The 17,190-nt window shown below is 39.1% G+C and overlaps 1 protein-coding gene across 2 annotated transcripts in view; it reads right to left on the bottom strand.

The window, feature by feature from the left end:
- Positions 1-17,190, bottom strand: part of LOC129730153 (histone acetyltransferase KAT7) — a 177,071-nt gene that overhangs the window by 26,672 nt on the left and 133,209 nt on the right. The window contains exons 7-8 of one of the 2 annotated variants that reach the window (XM_055689246.1): positions 6,976-7,133; positions 3,478-3,573 (exon numbers count right to left, since the gene is read on the bottom strand). In XM_055689246.1, the coding sequence (XP_055545221.1) occupies positions 3,478-3,573; positions 6,976-7,133 (254 nt within the window). Of the gene's footprint in view, positions 1-3,477; positions 3,574-6,975; positions 7,134-17,190 lie in introns of those variants that run through there. The other variant, XM_055689248.1, reaches the window with a different exon arrangement.

Raw genomic sequence — 17,190 nt, 5'->3', positions numbered from 1 at the left:
TGTTCAGCTTCTCGTAGAACTTCCGAATGTCGTTAGCTTGGTACAGCTCTTCCATCGCCACGCGATCTCGGTCCTCTTGCTGGCGCTTCTTCCTTCGGAGGACTGAGTTTTGGCTCTTCCGTGCCTGTCGGTATCGTTCCACGTTCGCTCTCGTACGGTGTTGCAGCATTTTCGCCCGTGCTGCATTCTTCTCCTCGACTAACCGTTTGCATTCGCCGTCAAACCAGTCATTTCTATGATTCGGGGCCCTTGTACCTAGTAGCGCTACTGCAGTGTTACCTATGGCGGATCGGATGCTTTTCCAGCCATCTTCAAGGGTAGCTGCGCCAAGCTGCTCTTCCGTAGGTAGCACTGCCTCCAGCTGCTGCGCGTATTCCTGTGCAGCCTCGGCGTCCCGCAGTTGCTCAATATTTGGTCGCGGCGTTCGACTTCGGCGGGTGTTATACACCGTCGATAGTTTTAAGCGCATGCACACAGCTACTAGGTAGTGGTCCGAATCTATATTCGCACTGCGGTAGGTGCGAACGTTGATGATGTCGGAGAAAAACCTGCCGTCGATTAAAACGTGGTCGATTTGGTTCTCTGTCTGTTGGTCGGGTGATCTCCAGGTGGATTTGTGGATACCTTTGCGGGGGAAGAAGGTACTTCGGACTACCATACCACGGGAGGCCGCAAAGTTTACGCACCGATGGCCGTTATCATTAGACACGGCATGCAGGTTATTTCTCACTTTCTCACACGAAAAGACATTATGCTCAATAACCACATAACTCACCGCGCAGTGCTTTTGCTATGGAGAGCACCTAGGTAGAAAAGTAGATTGCGTTATCTACTCTACATCTCGAAACTGGAAAAAAAAACTAGCCACCCGTCACGCATGTTTACTCTTCGAATGCAATGAAATTTATCTAAACTAGAGTGAATTACCGCTCTTGTTTTACTCAGCTGTGCTGTAAACAGCAAGTGTATTAGTTTTTCTGCGAGCAGCAGAAACATAGCACAAAGCAGGAACAATGAGTGTGATGCAAAAAAGTTGCTACACGCAGCGCTCATGGTGGCCAAGAAGTGAGCGGTTAATATTCACTCAGCACTTTCCACATAATGAGGAAAAACCTGATTGTAGATTAGGTTTCAATTTTTTTTTTCTTGAAGGTTACGATAAACTTAACACAACTCATTCTTTGACAGCAAAATGAATGGAATAATAATTCAAAAGTGAAAATAAATCTTCGTGCAAAATCCCTCCACCTGTGAAAAATATTTAGTTAGCCCTTAGCCCTGAGCAGAAAAAAGGAATGCACTAAAGTCGCTTTTTACGCGGGAAATACGTGCCGCGTGAAAAAACACGTAAATTCCAAAATCCGCGTAAAAAAACAGAATCCGCGTAAAACAAAAACGCGTAAATTTCGGAATCTGCGTAAAAAACCGCGTAAATTGCAGAATCCACGTAAAAAGACCCGCGTTTATTCTGCAATCCGAGTGAAGTGAAACCGAAATCCGCGCAAAAGAAAATACCGCGTAAATTCCGGAATTCGCGTAAGTTCCGGAATCCGCGTTAAAAAAAGCCGCGTAAAAAGCGACCTTAGTGTATTATTAATGAAAATGTGAATGCAAGTTGCGATGTTTGTAACTTGCATTCAAATGAATGTTTAAAAATAACACTTTAGCATTGTTTGAAATTGTTTGGCTTGCCTTTTGACGACACTCTCATCACTGTCACTAGGCTTGTATCAACCTTAAGCCTTGAAATACTAAAAACGCACCAATGTCAAAACTAATAATTGAATCAAAATTAAGCCTGTGATTCAAAATCAAACTTGAAAACTGTTCCAAATGCCTTAAATAACCAAAAAGGCCCAAATAGTTTTAAAAATTGTAAAAAAAAGGAAGGCTAGAATCCGAGAATGAAAATTCTCATGAGAACGTTTGAAAAGACGATAGTATCCTTGAGAAACGGTTGTTTTGAAATTAGACTACTACAAAACGACAAGTAGTTGTGTTGTGCTCTTAACCCTAGAAAGAAAGTCTGCGTCAATTTGACTCCTCGCTTTTAGTGACATTGCCTTCTTCTTTTTCAAATATTGCGAATCCGTTCTCTCTTCTGCTCTTCTCCATAATCTGAAAATTGAATTTTAGTATTTGTTATGTATCGATGTGTGATCACTCATTATTCAATTTTAAACAACATGTGAACTGCACAACTACGCTTGTGAATTAAATATAGATTCACTTTATTTCCCACATAATCAAAAGAGTTTCTGTAGAATAATTAAATACCACGATAAGATAACATGTTTGAAACAAGTTACAAGGAAATATTACAGATGAAAATAGGTCACCCAACTAACCACCTCTAGTAGCTGCGGCTACGAATAAACCATGTATGTAAGTTGATCAGATAGTTGCTTTCATTGACAGATTGGTAGTTCGTCGCTGTGCCTTCAACATGAAATTAGTTAGTTGGTATAATCATCTGCGTATCAATGTGATTATTATTGCGACCAAGCACATACTTTAAACACACGATGTAGAAATAGGAAAACCGTGAATCAAACACTCATACAAAGTGCTGAAGATTAACGGTTTTTTTCTATTCCACTATGTGGCACTTGAACTTGATCGCTCTGCTGGTTGGTTGTTCTGTCTTTGATGCATTTGATCCGGGAAGCAGCCGCAAGGCTCATTAATTCACAAATAGCGTTTGGCATAAATTTTATTCTTGTGGTCAATTTAACTCAAAAGTCTACGGTGCAGCTCAGTTGCAACTTAGTTCATAATTTCATTCCGTAATAAAGTAATAAAAATGAAAAAGGGGCTTCCGGAACTCGGAAATCTTCAGCGAGATGATCGGATGATAGGAACTGTTAATAAGGGAAGTAAATATTGTAAATCATGCACTGCTCGGGTGTTTCAATGGGCTAATGAATTACGACAATTATGCGCTATAAATTAGGTCAAAAATAGGTATTGGAACCTAATGCATAACCAGCATAACGATTCTCTGTTTGCATTTGAAAATCATGTTTGTCTATGATAAATTTTTTATGCTCGAAATAAGTACTGCGAAACTCAGTAAATATCTAACTCGCACGAGCGTTGTATAGGATCCAAAGTTGAATATCCGAGTATAAAAGCTGCGGAAATTAAAAAAGATCGAACTATACGTTCTTTTTTTTGTTGCCAGCTATCCCGCATTGGTATCGACATTGTCGAACGTCCGATCCGGTGTACCGACAGAAGACGCGATAAGTGATCCGAATCGAAACACGCCACATATTGCTGACGAACGGTCAGCCGATGGCGGTTACGATTAGGACCTCGCGCAATGCCGAGTGAAATTGATACCTGCCGCTGAACAGGCGCGTATAAAAATAGCCCGAGCGGGGAAACGAAACACCAGATCCATAGAGGAGAGTGCGGATACCTATAGGAATCGAAATGGAATAACGCAAAACGAAAACGGCCAAAATTGCTCACCTGCTTCTTCAGTATTATATGTTTACCCTTCCAGTACTTCATCATACCAAGAGCCTGGAGTGTGCTGACGATATCGTACGAATTGATAGCCATTTCCTGAAATCATAAAAGTTTTTGGTGAGGTTAGCAAGTGAAGGTATATAATATTAATCAAGATAGCGCAAGAGTAAGGGATTCCGAATCTCCCGACGAGGAAAGATCAACCGAAAGAGGTAACCATTCCCTGGAGTGCACGTTATTATTTAATACACGAGTGCCGGCTGGATCTTGAGTGGTGCCTGCCTCCTGAAAGCTTCTGTCCTGGAGAGTGCGAGTTTATCTGCTGGAGAGCCGATATAAACCGAAAATGTTATGGGATATAATGAACAATTATGTTTGCACTTGGGTCCGTTTTGCACTGGGGTGCGCGTAGCAATGGCCGGAAGCCAGCTTCGAGTGCGCTTCGGGCGCATGTTTGCAAGGTTGATATTTATAGGCAATAAGCATACCTTATCACACGTTAAGAAGATTACAAACAGAAAACTTTTGTGTAGATGTTTCTACTGGCAAATACTTAACACATTCAAATGTAAATTATCGTATTTGAGTGTACGCAATCCTTTTTTTCCTAAACACATTTTTTTATTCAATCGAGGCTTTTTGAGCAACTTCGATTTTGTTCCAAAAATAAGCGGTGTGGACCCGACTCAGTTCCGAATAATGGACATGAGTTTATGGTTGCTTGATTTTCTCAACAATTTTTTACTTTTACCGTTAATAACATTAAACAGCATTGTAGATAAATGATTGTTTTGTGGACCCCGTGGCTCTGTGGTTAGCGATGTCAGTCGGCTAACTCTCCCACACGGTTGTCACATCGGGTTCGATTCCCGATCGAGTCAAGGAACTTTTCAAGCTGGAAATTTTCTCGACTCAGCACTGGGGCACGGTGTATCGTTGTACTTATCCTACTCAGCACTGGGGCACGGTGTATCGTTGTACTTATCCTACTCAGCACTGGGGCACGGTGTATCGTTGTACATGCAAAATGTGCCAAAAGCAATATCGATAACGAATTCTCTCAACTATAACCTAGTTGATAGAGACCGCTATTAGCCCCAAGGCTAAGCGTGTTTTCCATGAGAAAAACTTATTGAAATTCTTTAAAAAAAATCAATTAAAACTCGCTGAAACATGTCATTTTCAGTTTTTTACGAAAAAATACTTTGTTTTGGGGAACATTCTGTAATACACTAAACCGCGCAAATTCCGGAATCCGCGTAAAAAAAACCGCATAAATTCCGGAGTCCGCGTGAAAAAACCTGCGTTAATTTTGCAATCAGAGTGAAGATAAACCGAAATCCGAGCAAAAAACAATACCGCGTAAATTCCGGAATCCACGTAAAAAAAACCGCGTGAATTCCAGAATCCGCGTAAAAAAACCGCGTAAACTCCGGAATCCGCGTTAAAACAAAACCGCGTAAATTCCGGAATCAGCGTAAAAAAAGCCGCCTAAAAAAACGGGTAAAAAAACGCATAAAAAGCGACCTTAGTCCTCTAACGACCTCTAACAAAGACATCAATTAGATATACAAAACAAAAACATGGTTGGATTTGCTTCGTTTACCTTACAAGGACATCGGGATTATAATCAGATATACTTTCGTTCGTTAGCAAAATCGTTTCACATCGCGTTGCTTTATTTATTTTTCTGTTTTTTTTTTTTTTGAGTTAAAACTGATTTTTCATGACAACTATACAATCAATATCGATAAACTTAGATTCTGCAAAAAAAGGAGTCACCTGCAAAAGTAAAAATCAAATATCATCAAACAGTCTCTATGTTCGGTGCCCAGATAATCACTTGAAGCACGACGGTTCGAGCGGACATGTGCCAATGTTCTGATCATTGCACTGCTGGGGCCGGTGTTCAAGGTTTTCTGCTGCTTCTTAGCCACATTCGTCGACAGAATACCAGGCAAATAAGAAGAATCGGGAGGATCCAGTTCTGCTGGAACGCGACAACATTTAATGATGCTTATTATATTTTTCTGCCTCGCTTTTGCTGGTGCTCTAATTTAGATTGTCATAAGATGCCCCAGGCGGCATGCAAAATGCGATAATATGCTGACAAGGAGGTATTCAGAGCGATTTTAGCACATACGGCATGAATGTGCTGATGATGGTTAGCTTAGTTATGCGTCGAAGGTTTCTTATCTTTTTCAGCCGTCTCGAAACATATGCAAAGATCATTAAGATAAATGGACCCTTAAATGATTACACTGTTGTGTGATTTGCAGCAATTGATAATTAATGTTAAAATTATTGACAATTATTGTTGCAGACGAAAAAAAAACTGCTTCCTCTATTAGGTTTAAAATAAATTTAAAAAAAAACCTATCTATATTTATCTGCAAACTTCCCAAGATAGGGTCGATTATACAAGAAAACCATGTAAAAGGTTGAAAACTTTTAATCTCACCGTGCCTCGAAACATTCGAACACGATTTCAGATAGTCGAGCATGTTTACTTAGCTATTTTTTTACCCTTGCAACTTAGCAGCGGCCATGCTATAAACAACTGTATCAACACTCATAACCAGTAAACGATGTGCTTGACTTATTGAATTTTTTACCCGTTAACAATTTCGCCTGTCAGACCGATATCGGCAACACATCATCTTCACACCGCAATCACCAGGAATAATTTAAGCACAAAGTGTCCCAGGCAAGTATACCAGCGGCACCTGTCAACGACCCCGGATCCGAGCGAACGTCTCTGCGTTGTGGAGCCATCTGCCAATTATCCGGTGCCACCCTGTGCGAAATTCGCTAATAACTTGCTCATATTAAGACACCAATAATTTTGGCATTACTTTTTACGACCGACCCTGATAACTAAAGTTTACAACCACAGCAGTGCTTCGGGTTCCTTATTGTCAAAAAGAAAAGAAAGGACTACGTCCACGAACCGACGCAAGCGGTCGCCACGAAACATCCATTAATCACGCGAAAATTCAAAATTACGATCGGGAAAGGACTTCATTTCATCCGCTGTTTGCAGCCCGCCGTCGTGGGATCTTGTCGAGTGCAGCTATCAGGCTCAAATATTGATGACAAAAAATCAACAAATGCCTATCATTAGCATGCCAGCCAGTTTTGTAAGACTACAATTTTGCTTTTAACTTTATTTATGTTCTACCAACGCTGTGGCTCACACTATCATGTCATCGATGAAAGTTCCATAAAATACACCTTAGATGCCTGGCTGGCACGCTTCAATCGGTTGCTACGCAAGTTTAAAAAATACATGTTCAAACGCGAGTTGTCAATCGATAACATATTTCATATTTTTTACGAAGACATTTCAGTTTCATAAAACAGAGTGCGTAAAATTTGCTCGGGGCTAACTTCTTTTCTGATCAAGCGGTTTTGATTTTTTTTTCTGCTTGAACAAGTACGTGCGACAATCGTTCAAGAGTTAATAATTATCAGTGAGTTCAGCCTTAGGAAACTCACCTGCGAAATGTCTTTTATACTGAGAGTCGTTCCAGTTCGCGAGCAGAGATACGCAAGTAACACATCCTTCCAGTAAGAGCGATACGATATCAGTCCCAGGTCCGACAGTGGTTTCTCCGGGGAGCCGATTTTTCCTTCAACGCGGGTCAAGAGATAACCTAATAGAAAATAGAACAGTGAAGAGAAAAGGTTCAGTTAAATAATCTACTCAAAGCAGAATATGTGAAATAGTTTTCATCAACGCACAAAATAAAACAAAATAAATCACTCCGTCAGCGGTATGTATTACACAACATTAAACAGCTTCATCGTCTAGCTTAGTGACACTAGCGTAAACCTTGTGCTCACAATTGGAGCCAGACGGGAGCTTGTTGAATGTTTTTGCGTAATTATCACAAAATGAGCAAGAAAACGAGCGTTAGATAAACAAACAAGCGAAAAATTGAGCCCATTAGACAGATCAAAATTCTCAAGTGCCCATTAGTTGGTGGAATGAATGTCGTGAAATGCTGCGCATCGCAGCTGCAAACAGAAAACATCAACAATTTGAGTAGACTATCAAAATGCATCTTTTTGTGCGAGAGTAAAAGTGTATATATATATCGTGATTTAATTTTAGCAGGAAATGAAAAGAATCTTGATCGTAGCGCTGTCCGAGTCGACGCTTAGGATTTTTACAGTCTTATGTATAAATTTAATCGTGGATATTGAAGAACATATTAGGTTTTTCTACAAGAGAAGACATTTTGCCTAATATCGCAAAATTCTGCTAAGATAACATAATTATGATAACATAACCATAGATGAAGAAAAAAAATCATAACCGCGGTCATTTTCAACAAAAGTTGACAAAAAACATCAAACAAATACTGCTTGGAATTTTCAGGAAGTTTCAGCATTCCACAAAATTACATTTTCCACTAACCTTTTTCAACAACAATCTATTTGAAAGTAAATCATACACTTTATACTGAAAGTTACGTAGAATACTCTTTTTCAAAGAAACTTTCTGGCACCTAGAAAAAATAATGTTTGAGCAAATTTTGCCTATTATAATGAATAAATATATTTTCATAAGTTTTTCGTTCCTGCCATTTTCATCGGATTTATCAAATATCATTATGTTTTTTTATTTAAATTAATTGATTGAACTATCCAATACAGCCACTTCAAACGTTACTCTTGAAAAAAAAATAATCTGTGGACTATGACATATCAGCAGACAGTTTCGTACAAATATCTTGCTACGTCCAACTATCTTGCTACAGAAAAATATATTTATACATTTTTAAATTAAAAAAAATATTATATCGAAATGAAAATTTGTTAGAAAAAATATTGTTCTCTTAAAATATCTTTTCGCATTAACACGATAAAGTTCGTTTATTGACGAAATTCAAGTGCCAACACGTTATTGGTTAATGGCTGGTAAATGACAACATGTTATTGGTAAATGGCTGGTTACCGTATTATCAGTAATTAATGTACTTACAGGCATTAAATAGAACCCATTGTGATCCGTAGCATCTTGCCTAGCCACTCCTATCTCTACCTCCTCTTGGTACCGACCAGGATAGAAGTAACCAAGCGAAGATCATGGTAAACAAACCCTTGGTGGGACCTCGGACGTATGGTGAGTTGGAAGGGGGAGGGAGGTCCCAACCGTTCTGAGCGTCTATTTCCTAAGGTAAGGGCGGCTCAAAACAGCGTCTGACCCGGAACGCTATTACCAAGATGGCAGGCCCAGCACGAGACTCGATAACGTAACCTACCTGGTAAGACAACCTATCTAAACAATTACACTACGAACAATCAAGAAAATTTAACTCGGATCATTCGGCACGGACCTAGGCTACGAAAAACGGAAACCAATGGAAACTCGGTACCTAAAACTACAAGTCGCTAAATTTTGTTAGCGGAGAGAGGGGCATCGTAGCTCCGCAGGAGGTGTGTCGCAAAGGTAAGAAATTGTGGAGAGTCTGTGACTGCAAGGCCCAGTTATACCAGAGCGGTAGAGGAACCAACGATCTGGGAACGGGGTTTCGTGTGCTGGGCAAGAATCAGTATCGCGGCGATCAACGAAAGGATGTGTTTGTTGAGGATTAAAGGCCGTTTCTTTAACTACAGCATCATCAACGTACACTACCCGCACGAAGGTAAACTTGATGACGAGATGGAGTCGTTCTACGCGCAGTTGGAGGCAATATACGACAGCTACTCGCCACGGGACATCAAGATCGTTATCCGGGTCACCCAGATAGGAAAGTGATAGGGCCTCACAACCTCCACACCGACACGAACACCAACGACCAACGATACAGCATTTTCGCAGTATTCCGAGGCCTGGTGATTAGCTCCTTTTTTCCACGCAAAGACATCTACAAAGCCACCTGGAGATGACCTGACCACCGAAAAACAAATCGACAAAACCTTCCTCCTCGGCCAAAAAAACGGCTAACGAGAATTACGCACGCAAGCTACGCACGGCCTTCGGAGAGACCGCAACCAGGTCAAGTAACATCAAGTCGAGAAAATGGCTAGTTTGACGGGAAATGCCAGCAAGCGATCACACAAAAGAACGAATGCGACCGAATATCGATGTATTCGAAATGAGCAGACCACGATTCTGAGGAGAAAGAAGCGCCAACAGGAGGACAGAGATCGTAAAAAGTTAAAGAAATTGTTTTGGATTAAAAACATGCGCAAGTTTTACGAGCAAGTAAACCAATCTCAAAGACTATAGACCGAGTCCAGATATGTAGATATGATTACAAGAGAGCGCGAGGTGGTCGACAGGTGAAAGCAGTTATTCAACAAGCACCTCAATAGCGGAGCAACGGAAGGAGGCGGAATGGAAGCTAACCTTGGAGTACCTACAGTGTCCCGGTTCTTGATATCCTGGAGATCAAACGGACAAACTACCGGCAGAGCTCGACAAACACGGCCAAGAGACACTAGCAACGGCACTCCACTGTGTAATTGCTAGGATTTGGAAGGAAGAGAGACTACCGAAGGAATGACTGGAAGGAGTTGTATGCCCCATCTATGAAAAACGTTGACATAACGTTGATCAATGCGGCATTGACGAAGTCCTCTCCCAAATTCTGTTCCGCCGTCTTCCTCATCCAGCAAAAGAATTCGTAGGGCAGTATTCAGCGGGCTTCACACAAGCACGCGCTGCTACATGGCGCTGCACGAAACTGACGATGTACAAAACCCCAATTAAACCAGTAGTTCTCTATGGACTCTACGGACTTGGTGGAGTACAAACCGAAAACAGAGAGTGGCGGTGGCGTGTGAGTCACGAGCTGCCAGGAGACTACTTGGAGAGATTCCTCTTGTGCACCTGACGATGGTCGGAGACTGCGATGGGGCCGGACATATCGCGAGGATACGACAGTGCGGGAAAATCGGGTGTCTTCAATGACTCTACCGGCACCAGAAACAGAGGAGCCCAACGTGCTAGGTGGCTTGATCAGGTTAAAGCGGATCTGCGAGTGTCGAGAGGCCTAGCAAATAAGCGCTCTTAGTGCGCACAAATGCTTTGTAAATGATCAGAAATGCTAACGAAGCATCGAAAAGGCGGGTCACTATACATTTATCAGAAAAAAGTAACCGCACCTTTCAATGACTTGGTGACTATTCGAAGACAAAATACCTTTTGTAGTTCAAATTATCACCGTAACCTCCTAATCAAAAGAAAAACAAATAGATTCTCCAATTTTAAAACCTGAAAAAAATCCAGCTGAAGCATAAAGTTATCGTCCAATTAGTTTACTCTTTTCTATAAGCAAACTTTTTGAAAGAATGATTCTAAATAGAATGATGATGAAAATTCAATTTATGCAAATGAGCAGTTTGGATTTCGCCATGGGCGTTCGACTAATCATTAGTTACTTAGAGTAACTAATAAGATTCGTACTAATAAATCTGAAGGTTATTCCACTGGAGCTGCTCTTCTAGACATAGGAGAGGAGCTGGCAACACGACTAACCGATAATACGTGCCCCGAAAGCAATCCGTTAAAGTTATTGATTTATAAGTGAAATGAGGGGCCAAACTTGCTAAAAAGTGTACAGTTGTGATCTGTGATGCTTTGTTTAAGTGAGAAAAGTGGAGGTTTTGTGAAAAACACATTGTTCTATGCGTGGAAGTTAAAATTTATCCACGAAATCAAATTGAAAATTGTTAGGCCAGTTAGGTTGCGTGAGTGTGAGTGCCTACTTCGTGCGTCGCGCTAACAAGCGGTTCATTATTAACGTGCGATAATGGAGTGCATATGGTGGTGTGAACGAAGAGAACGGCACTTCCTGGAGAGCGGAGAGAATAGCGTTGCGCTGTGCTAGTCGGCGTTTGTTTCGCTGGCATAGGCATAACCAAACTAAAACAGATGAGTATATGTTTTTTGTATCAAACATTTCATGAATGTAAGGCTATGTGTGTAGTGGTTTTAAGCGGGCTTTGGAGTTTGGCAGAAGCTTGAATGTGTGATCTGTTGGGTGCACGAGGTGTGGTAGCTTTTCGGCTGCGAGTAGGGTTTTTTTTTCGTTTGCGCGATGAGTCTTGAAATGTTTTACTTTTTTCTCCCATAAGTAAAAGCAATGAGAATCGTCAGGTGAGGTAGGTTAACTTATCAACGGGCTCGATACGACATACACGATTCGCTTTTGGAATTTTATTTTTTTTCCTAATTGGTCCGCGTTCAAATATGGTTTACATCATGTGATGATCCACCGGATACCACGTAGTTGCCAGTTTGAGGAACGACGTAGCGTGCCGTTTTGATTGTGGCCGTTTTGAATGTTTAACTGTTACAGTTTCGATTGTCCAAATAGAAAACAGAGTGCAATTAAGGTGTTTTTCTGGAGACTTTTTTCGTGTGGTTTTGTGTAATAGTGTTGTTTATTAGAAATTATGGTAGAATAGATTAATTAAGTTGTATTTACTGATGTGTCGTGTGCCATGAATTTTTAAACGCACTGACTCTCGCATGACAGGAAATAGAAAATTCAATGTAGTCGAGTTTGACTTTCGAGGATTATTTAGTCAGCCTGAAATAATCATGATTGGTTTGGTCCTGTCAATAATTTCAAGACTTTTGATTAGTATGTACATCTACACCTGATGTTTGCACTTAATGTTTTAGATGCACCAAGCTTTGCCATTTTTCTATCTTTCCAACAGTATCACACCCATTATTAGGTAATGGGTAGCTCAACTTAGTAATGAGCCAATATGACGCATAGTGTACTTTGAATCCGTCATCTACCACGGTTATGCACGGTCAGGCTTCAAGTAGGGTTTTATGAGCAAACATGTTCTCACCTCGAGAGCAATGGTGTGGTTTATGGAAGCTGGGAGTATGGTGCAGTGATAATACATGAAATCTTATGCTTCACTTTTCCGATTTTTCTAGCTTTTGGGCTGTTTATGTTTTGTATACAATGTTCCAAACATGACTAGGTCGGCATTTTGTTAACAAACTTAAGACCATATATTGGTCAATATGGAAATTTGCATTTTTAAATTATTAAGGCTTTGCATGCATGAAACTTTGCCATTTTTTTTTTTATTTAATGGGCAACATTCGCATCGACAACTAAGATAGAATCGGCGTGAAAAGTCGTGTCCCCGAGTTTCTGTGTCGGTAGGAGGGAATAGAGCGGTCGTGCATAGTGCTTCGATGTAAACTGCGTTTCCGGCTCAGGAGCATTTTACTTATATGAACGTTTTTAGAATATAGTGATTTCGAGGGCTATTCCCAGATACTTGTTCATGTCTCACTGTGACTGTTTAACCGAAGATTTTGTCCGGTCGATAAATATCGCGATTAACGAAAACACAATGTATACCCTCTAAAGAATCGCGTCGGCCGACGTGCAGTCGTTTCTTCGAAAGTACTCGGGATTGACAAATAGCTGATGGCTACGAATAGCAAAGGCTACATCGCGGACCGTTTGGCAAGAAATAAACTCATGGTTCGTTTTCGTAATAAGCGCGCACCATTGTTATATTCTGTTTTTCAGGTGTGTTTTTCGCGGGATCGTATCGTTTTTTTTAGAGCAGACAAAGTGTATACGAGAAACGTCGTTGGTCGATTTGTTAGGTAGAAATGTCCGGTTGAACGAACCCCTAGACTCCGCGTCGATACATCCTCATGAATGTACATCCGTCGATACATCCTCATGAATTATCTAAAGATAGATCAACAACGCGCCCTTGATTTCGGTGTAAAGAGGAAAAGAGGATCACCTTACGAGGAGATACCATATCATTTGAAGTTGTCCCAATTTGATCAAAGGTCTAGTATTCTCGCGTACGATTTATTGTTGCGGTGTTACATTGTCAAACTGAATAAGTTCGAATCGCATTATGAATATCGTGGCGGATATAATGAACTTGTTCGCGCGATACTTGTTCTAAAGAACCCGACACCCGAAACTAGCGCATCGTTTACCAAAACGAACCCTGCTGTGTACCTTGCCCTTTCTCCAACATCCCAGTGATTCCTCGTGGAAGTGCAGAGGTGTTCTCGGCTTCCAATAAGCGAGTATCACGTCAACATTTTCCTATACAAATTCCTTCTTTGACCTGCATTCGGATGCGGCCGGCGCTGGTGTTGCCTAATACAAAGATTAAGGTCACCAGTTTTTACACATTGAGGATGCATGTTGGTCCCAAGCATCATCTGTTGGTTCTCTGTGTAATTACAGCTGATCTGGCAATAACGGAGTAGCAACCGCGGGCGGTCAATCATGCTCATGCTCATGCTCATGCTCATGGAGCTGCTCTTCTAGACATAGAAAAAGCATTTGACAGTGTTTGGCATAAAGGTTTGATAGCTAAAATATCCAATTTCCGTTTTCCTCTTTATATCACAAAAATGATACAAAGTTACTTGACAGACCGCACGCTTCAGGTTAACTATTTAAATGGTAAATCTGATAGATTGCCTGTTAGAGCTGGTGTACCTCAAGGTATCTTGGGCCCAGTCTTATATAATATTTTTACTTCTGATCTTCCTGATTTACCACCAGGACGTGAGGAATATCTGTTTTGTGACGATACAAGCATTGCCATTAAAGAAAAAAAACCTTCGTGTCATATGAAGTAGGCAGCAAAAAAGTCTAGATATATTTTCTTCATATTTGCAGAAATGGAAGATTTCTCCTAATGCATCAAAAATACAATTAATAATTTTTCCTTATAAACCAAGAGTTTCTTCTCTCAAACCCACCAATAAGCATGTTATTAAGATGAACGATGCAATCTTAAATTGGTCTGACCAAGTTAAATATTTAGGGCTAATTTATGATAAAAATCTTACCTTCAAGGAGCACATTGAGAATATCCAAACAAAGTACAATAAATATATAAAATGTTTGTATCCTCTTATTAATAGAAATTCTGAACTTTGTCTCAAGAATAAACTGTTAATTTACAAACAAACATATAGACCAGCAATGTTATATGCAGTCCCCATCTGGACAAGTTGTTATACAACCAGAAAGAAGATGCTTCAAAGGATTCAGAACAAACTTCTTAAAAAATGATATTGAAGCGTCCTCGCTGGTTTAGCACGAATGAACTACACAGGCTTACTAATGTGGAAACATTAGAAAATATGTCAAACCAAATTATCAATAAGTTCCGACAAAAATCGTTGCAATCCTCAATTACAACGATTAGCTCACTTTATAGTCAGTAAGATAGGTGTAAGATTAGATTATGGTTTAATTTTAAATTCCTTTTTTTTTCTCGACAAGTAGGTTCACAATTTTCCTACAATTATATTCACTTAACTGCGGAATCAACTGCAATCTTTTAATGAAATAAAGCTTAAAATATATGTAATAGTGTTGATATGTCACCGTTTGTGCCAGAACACACAATAAAAATTCTGAATAAATATTAGTAAATAATCAATTCATCACAAAACATCCTCTCTATAAAAAAAAACAAAAAAAAACAAATAGATTGTAGTTTAATCATCACTGCGACACAAAAAAAAGAAATATTTAATTTTAATAATAGCATTTGTATTTTTTTGTGAAAAAATTCACACAAGTTTCCCATATCCTTTTCAAAACATTCGAGAGACAATTTCAAAAGCTTGCATGGCATCTAGTTTCATATTTTCTCATAGGAAGCCGGAGTTCAATAATATTTAAAAAATAATAGTTAAAATAGAGTTCAATAATATTTTAAAAATAATACAAATCGGGATAACAGAAGAACAGAGGAGGATATTTGATAACAGAGTTCTTAACATAAAGTTTGCCAAGTTTCAATAAACTGAAAGCGATTGCGCTTAGAAAACAAGTTTCTACATGTATGCATTGAAAATAACATGTATAATTCCAGGTTTTTCCCAAAACTAGATCTTTCTCTACTCTTTTTTTCGATTTTTTAAAAAGTAGTTTGCAAAATAATTGAATCGATTCTTTCAGTTTATTCGATAACTCCTCGAGCAGTAAGTTGCCAAAAGTCTAACGGGTGACAACTGAAAATTTGGAATTATTTAGAGGCCTTGCTTACTCCACAACAAACACGCTCAGAGAGAAATGAGAGTATGTATATGAAAGCTCTGTTTTTTTTTTTGTTTTGTTTATGCATGCCCAGCTCTGTTCAAAATGGCGTCGAAACAAAGAGCATTCCGCAAGCGCATTGTACAGTTCGCTATGAACTGCACAACATTTTTAGCAAAGAGTTCACGGTAAACCATTTTAAAAACGGAAATCTTCCGGTTTCTATTGAGTATAGGGTGGTCGGTATTACCGACTTTTCGAAAACCCGGTATTTCGGTATTCGTCAAAATAAAAACCGGTAAAAAACCGGTATTTTTATTTCATTCGTACTAATACAAACCAGGGGCGACTCGTGGTCTTCGAACCTACTTGTTCAACTACAGAATTCTGAAAATCATAGTTTGGGTAAGTAATGACAATCATGTCCGCGAAAAAACGCAAGTCATATCTCTGTACTTTTTAAAAATAAAACTGAAAAATAACTGAATATATATACATAAATTAGGATTTGAGTTTTTTTTTTGCTTAGCGTCTCAGGTTGCATGATTAAGTTTTTGCATTTATGAGTATCTACACAGCAAAAAAATCTGAATATCACACATCACGTAAAATATCATGTCATTTAAATTTCAGTTGATTCTGACGTAAACCACGTTTTTTTAGGAAATTACATGTAATAACATTTAAATTTGCGTGGTTTTTTTATTATAAGCGATGGAGGCAATTATTTACATTCGATTCGACATAAAGATTTTTTACTCTGTATGCTTCATCACGATCCAGATTTTTTTTTGTTTGGTTTGGTTTTGGATCACTGCGACCATTGTTTTGATCTCTTGTGATCTTTTGAAAACTTCAATGAAGGAATCAGTGATATGATTACGAAGAAAATAGTTTCGAAACTCATATAAACAAAAAACAAGCAGATTTTTATTTCAATTATCTTTACATCGCAAAAATTTGTTTTAAATTAGTGAACAACTCTCAAATTCTTAGAAAAACAATATTTGAAACTGCTGAAAATAGTAAATGAATGAAGAAGATAATGAAGTGGCGATCAGACAAGAATTTACATTTTACGAATTCGAAGGAATCGTAGGTAAATACTTCTATGTTCAGTTGCTCTTCAAACAGTTCGTCCAAATTCAGTTGAACCTGCGGAAGCATTCATCTCAGTTAGAATTGCTGTCAATTGAATCCGCTTCGGGTTGGGCGGCGAAGCTTTGAGCATACTACAGCTGTTTAAATTTCACTTTTTCAAGGAGCAGTAATTTTTGGGATGAAATTCTTTATTGATTGATAATTCATCCTGTAAACACTTTATATCAGGAGCAACTTGTTCATAACTAGGTGCAACCTGTGCAATTCACATGGAGACGCCAAACAAAAAATAAATTCCTAATAAAAATTTATATATATTATCTATTTAGTTTTACTTTTAAATAGCATAACACGAATAATGACTTGCGTTTTTTCGCGGACATTATTGTGATTATTGCCTCAAACTATGATTTTCAGAATTTGGAGTTGAACTGGTAGGTTTAAAACCCACCAGTTGTCTCTGTAAGTATAAGTGTATATAGAGATTAGCTGTTCTACTTAGAAAATAAGTGTTTTGCTTTATTGATATGAACTTTTTTGACATATTATCGATACACACAAACACACCGTCTGGATCCAAGCAGAA

This window comes from Wyeomyia smithii, chromosome 3, assembly GCF_029784165.1.
Source record: "Wyeomyia smithii strain HCP4-BCI-WySm-NY-G18 chromosome 3, ASM2978416v1, whole genome shotgun sequence".
NCBI lineage: Eukaryota > Metazoa > Arthropoda > Insecta > Diptera > Culicidae > Wyeomyia > Wyeomyia smithii.
Note: the sequence above shows the minus strand (reverse complement) of the source record. Positions and strands in the feature narration are given on the sequence as shown.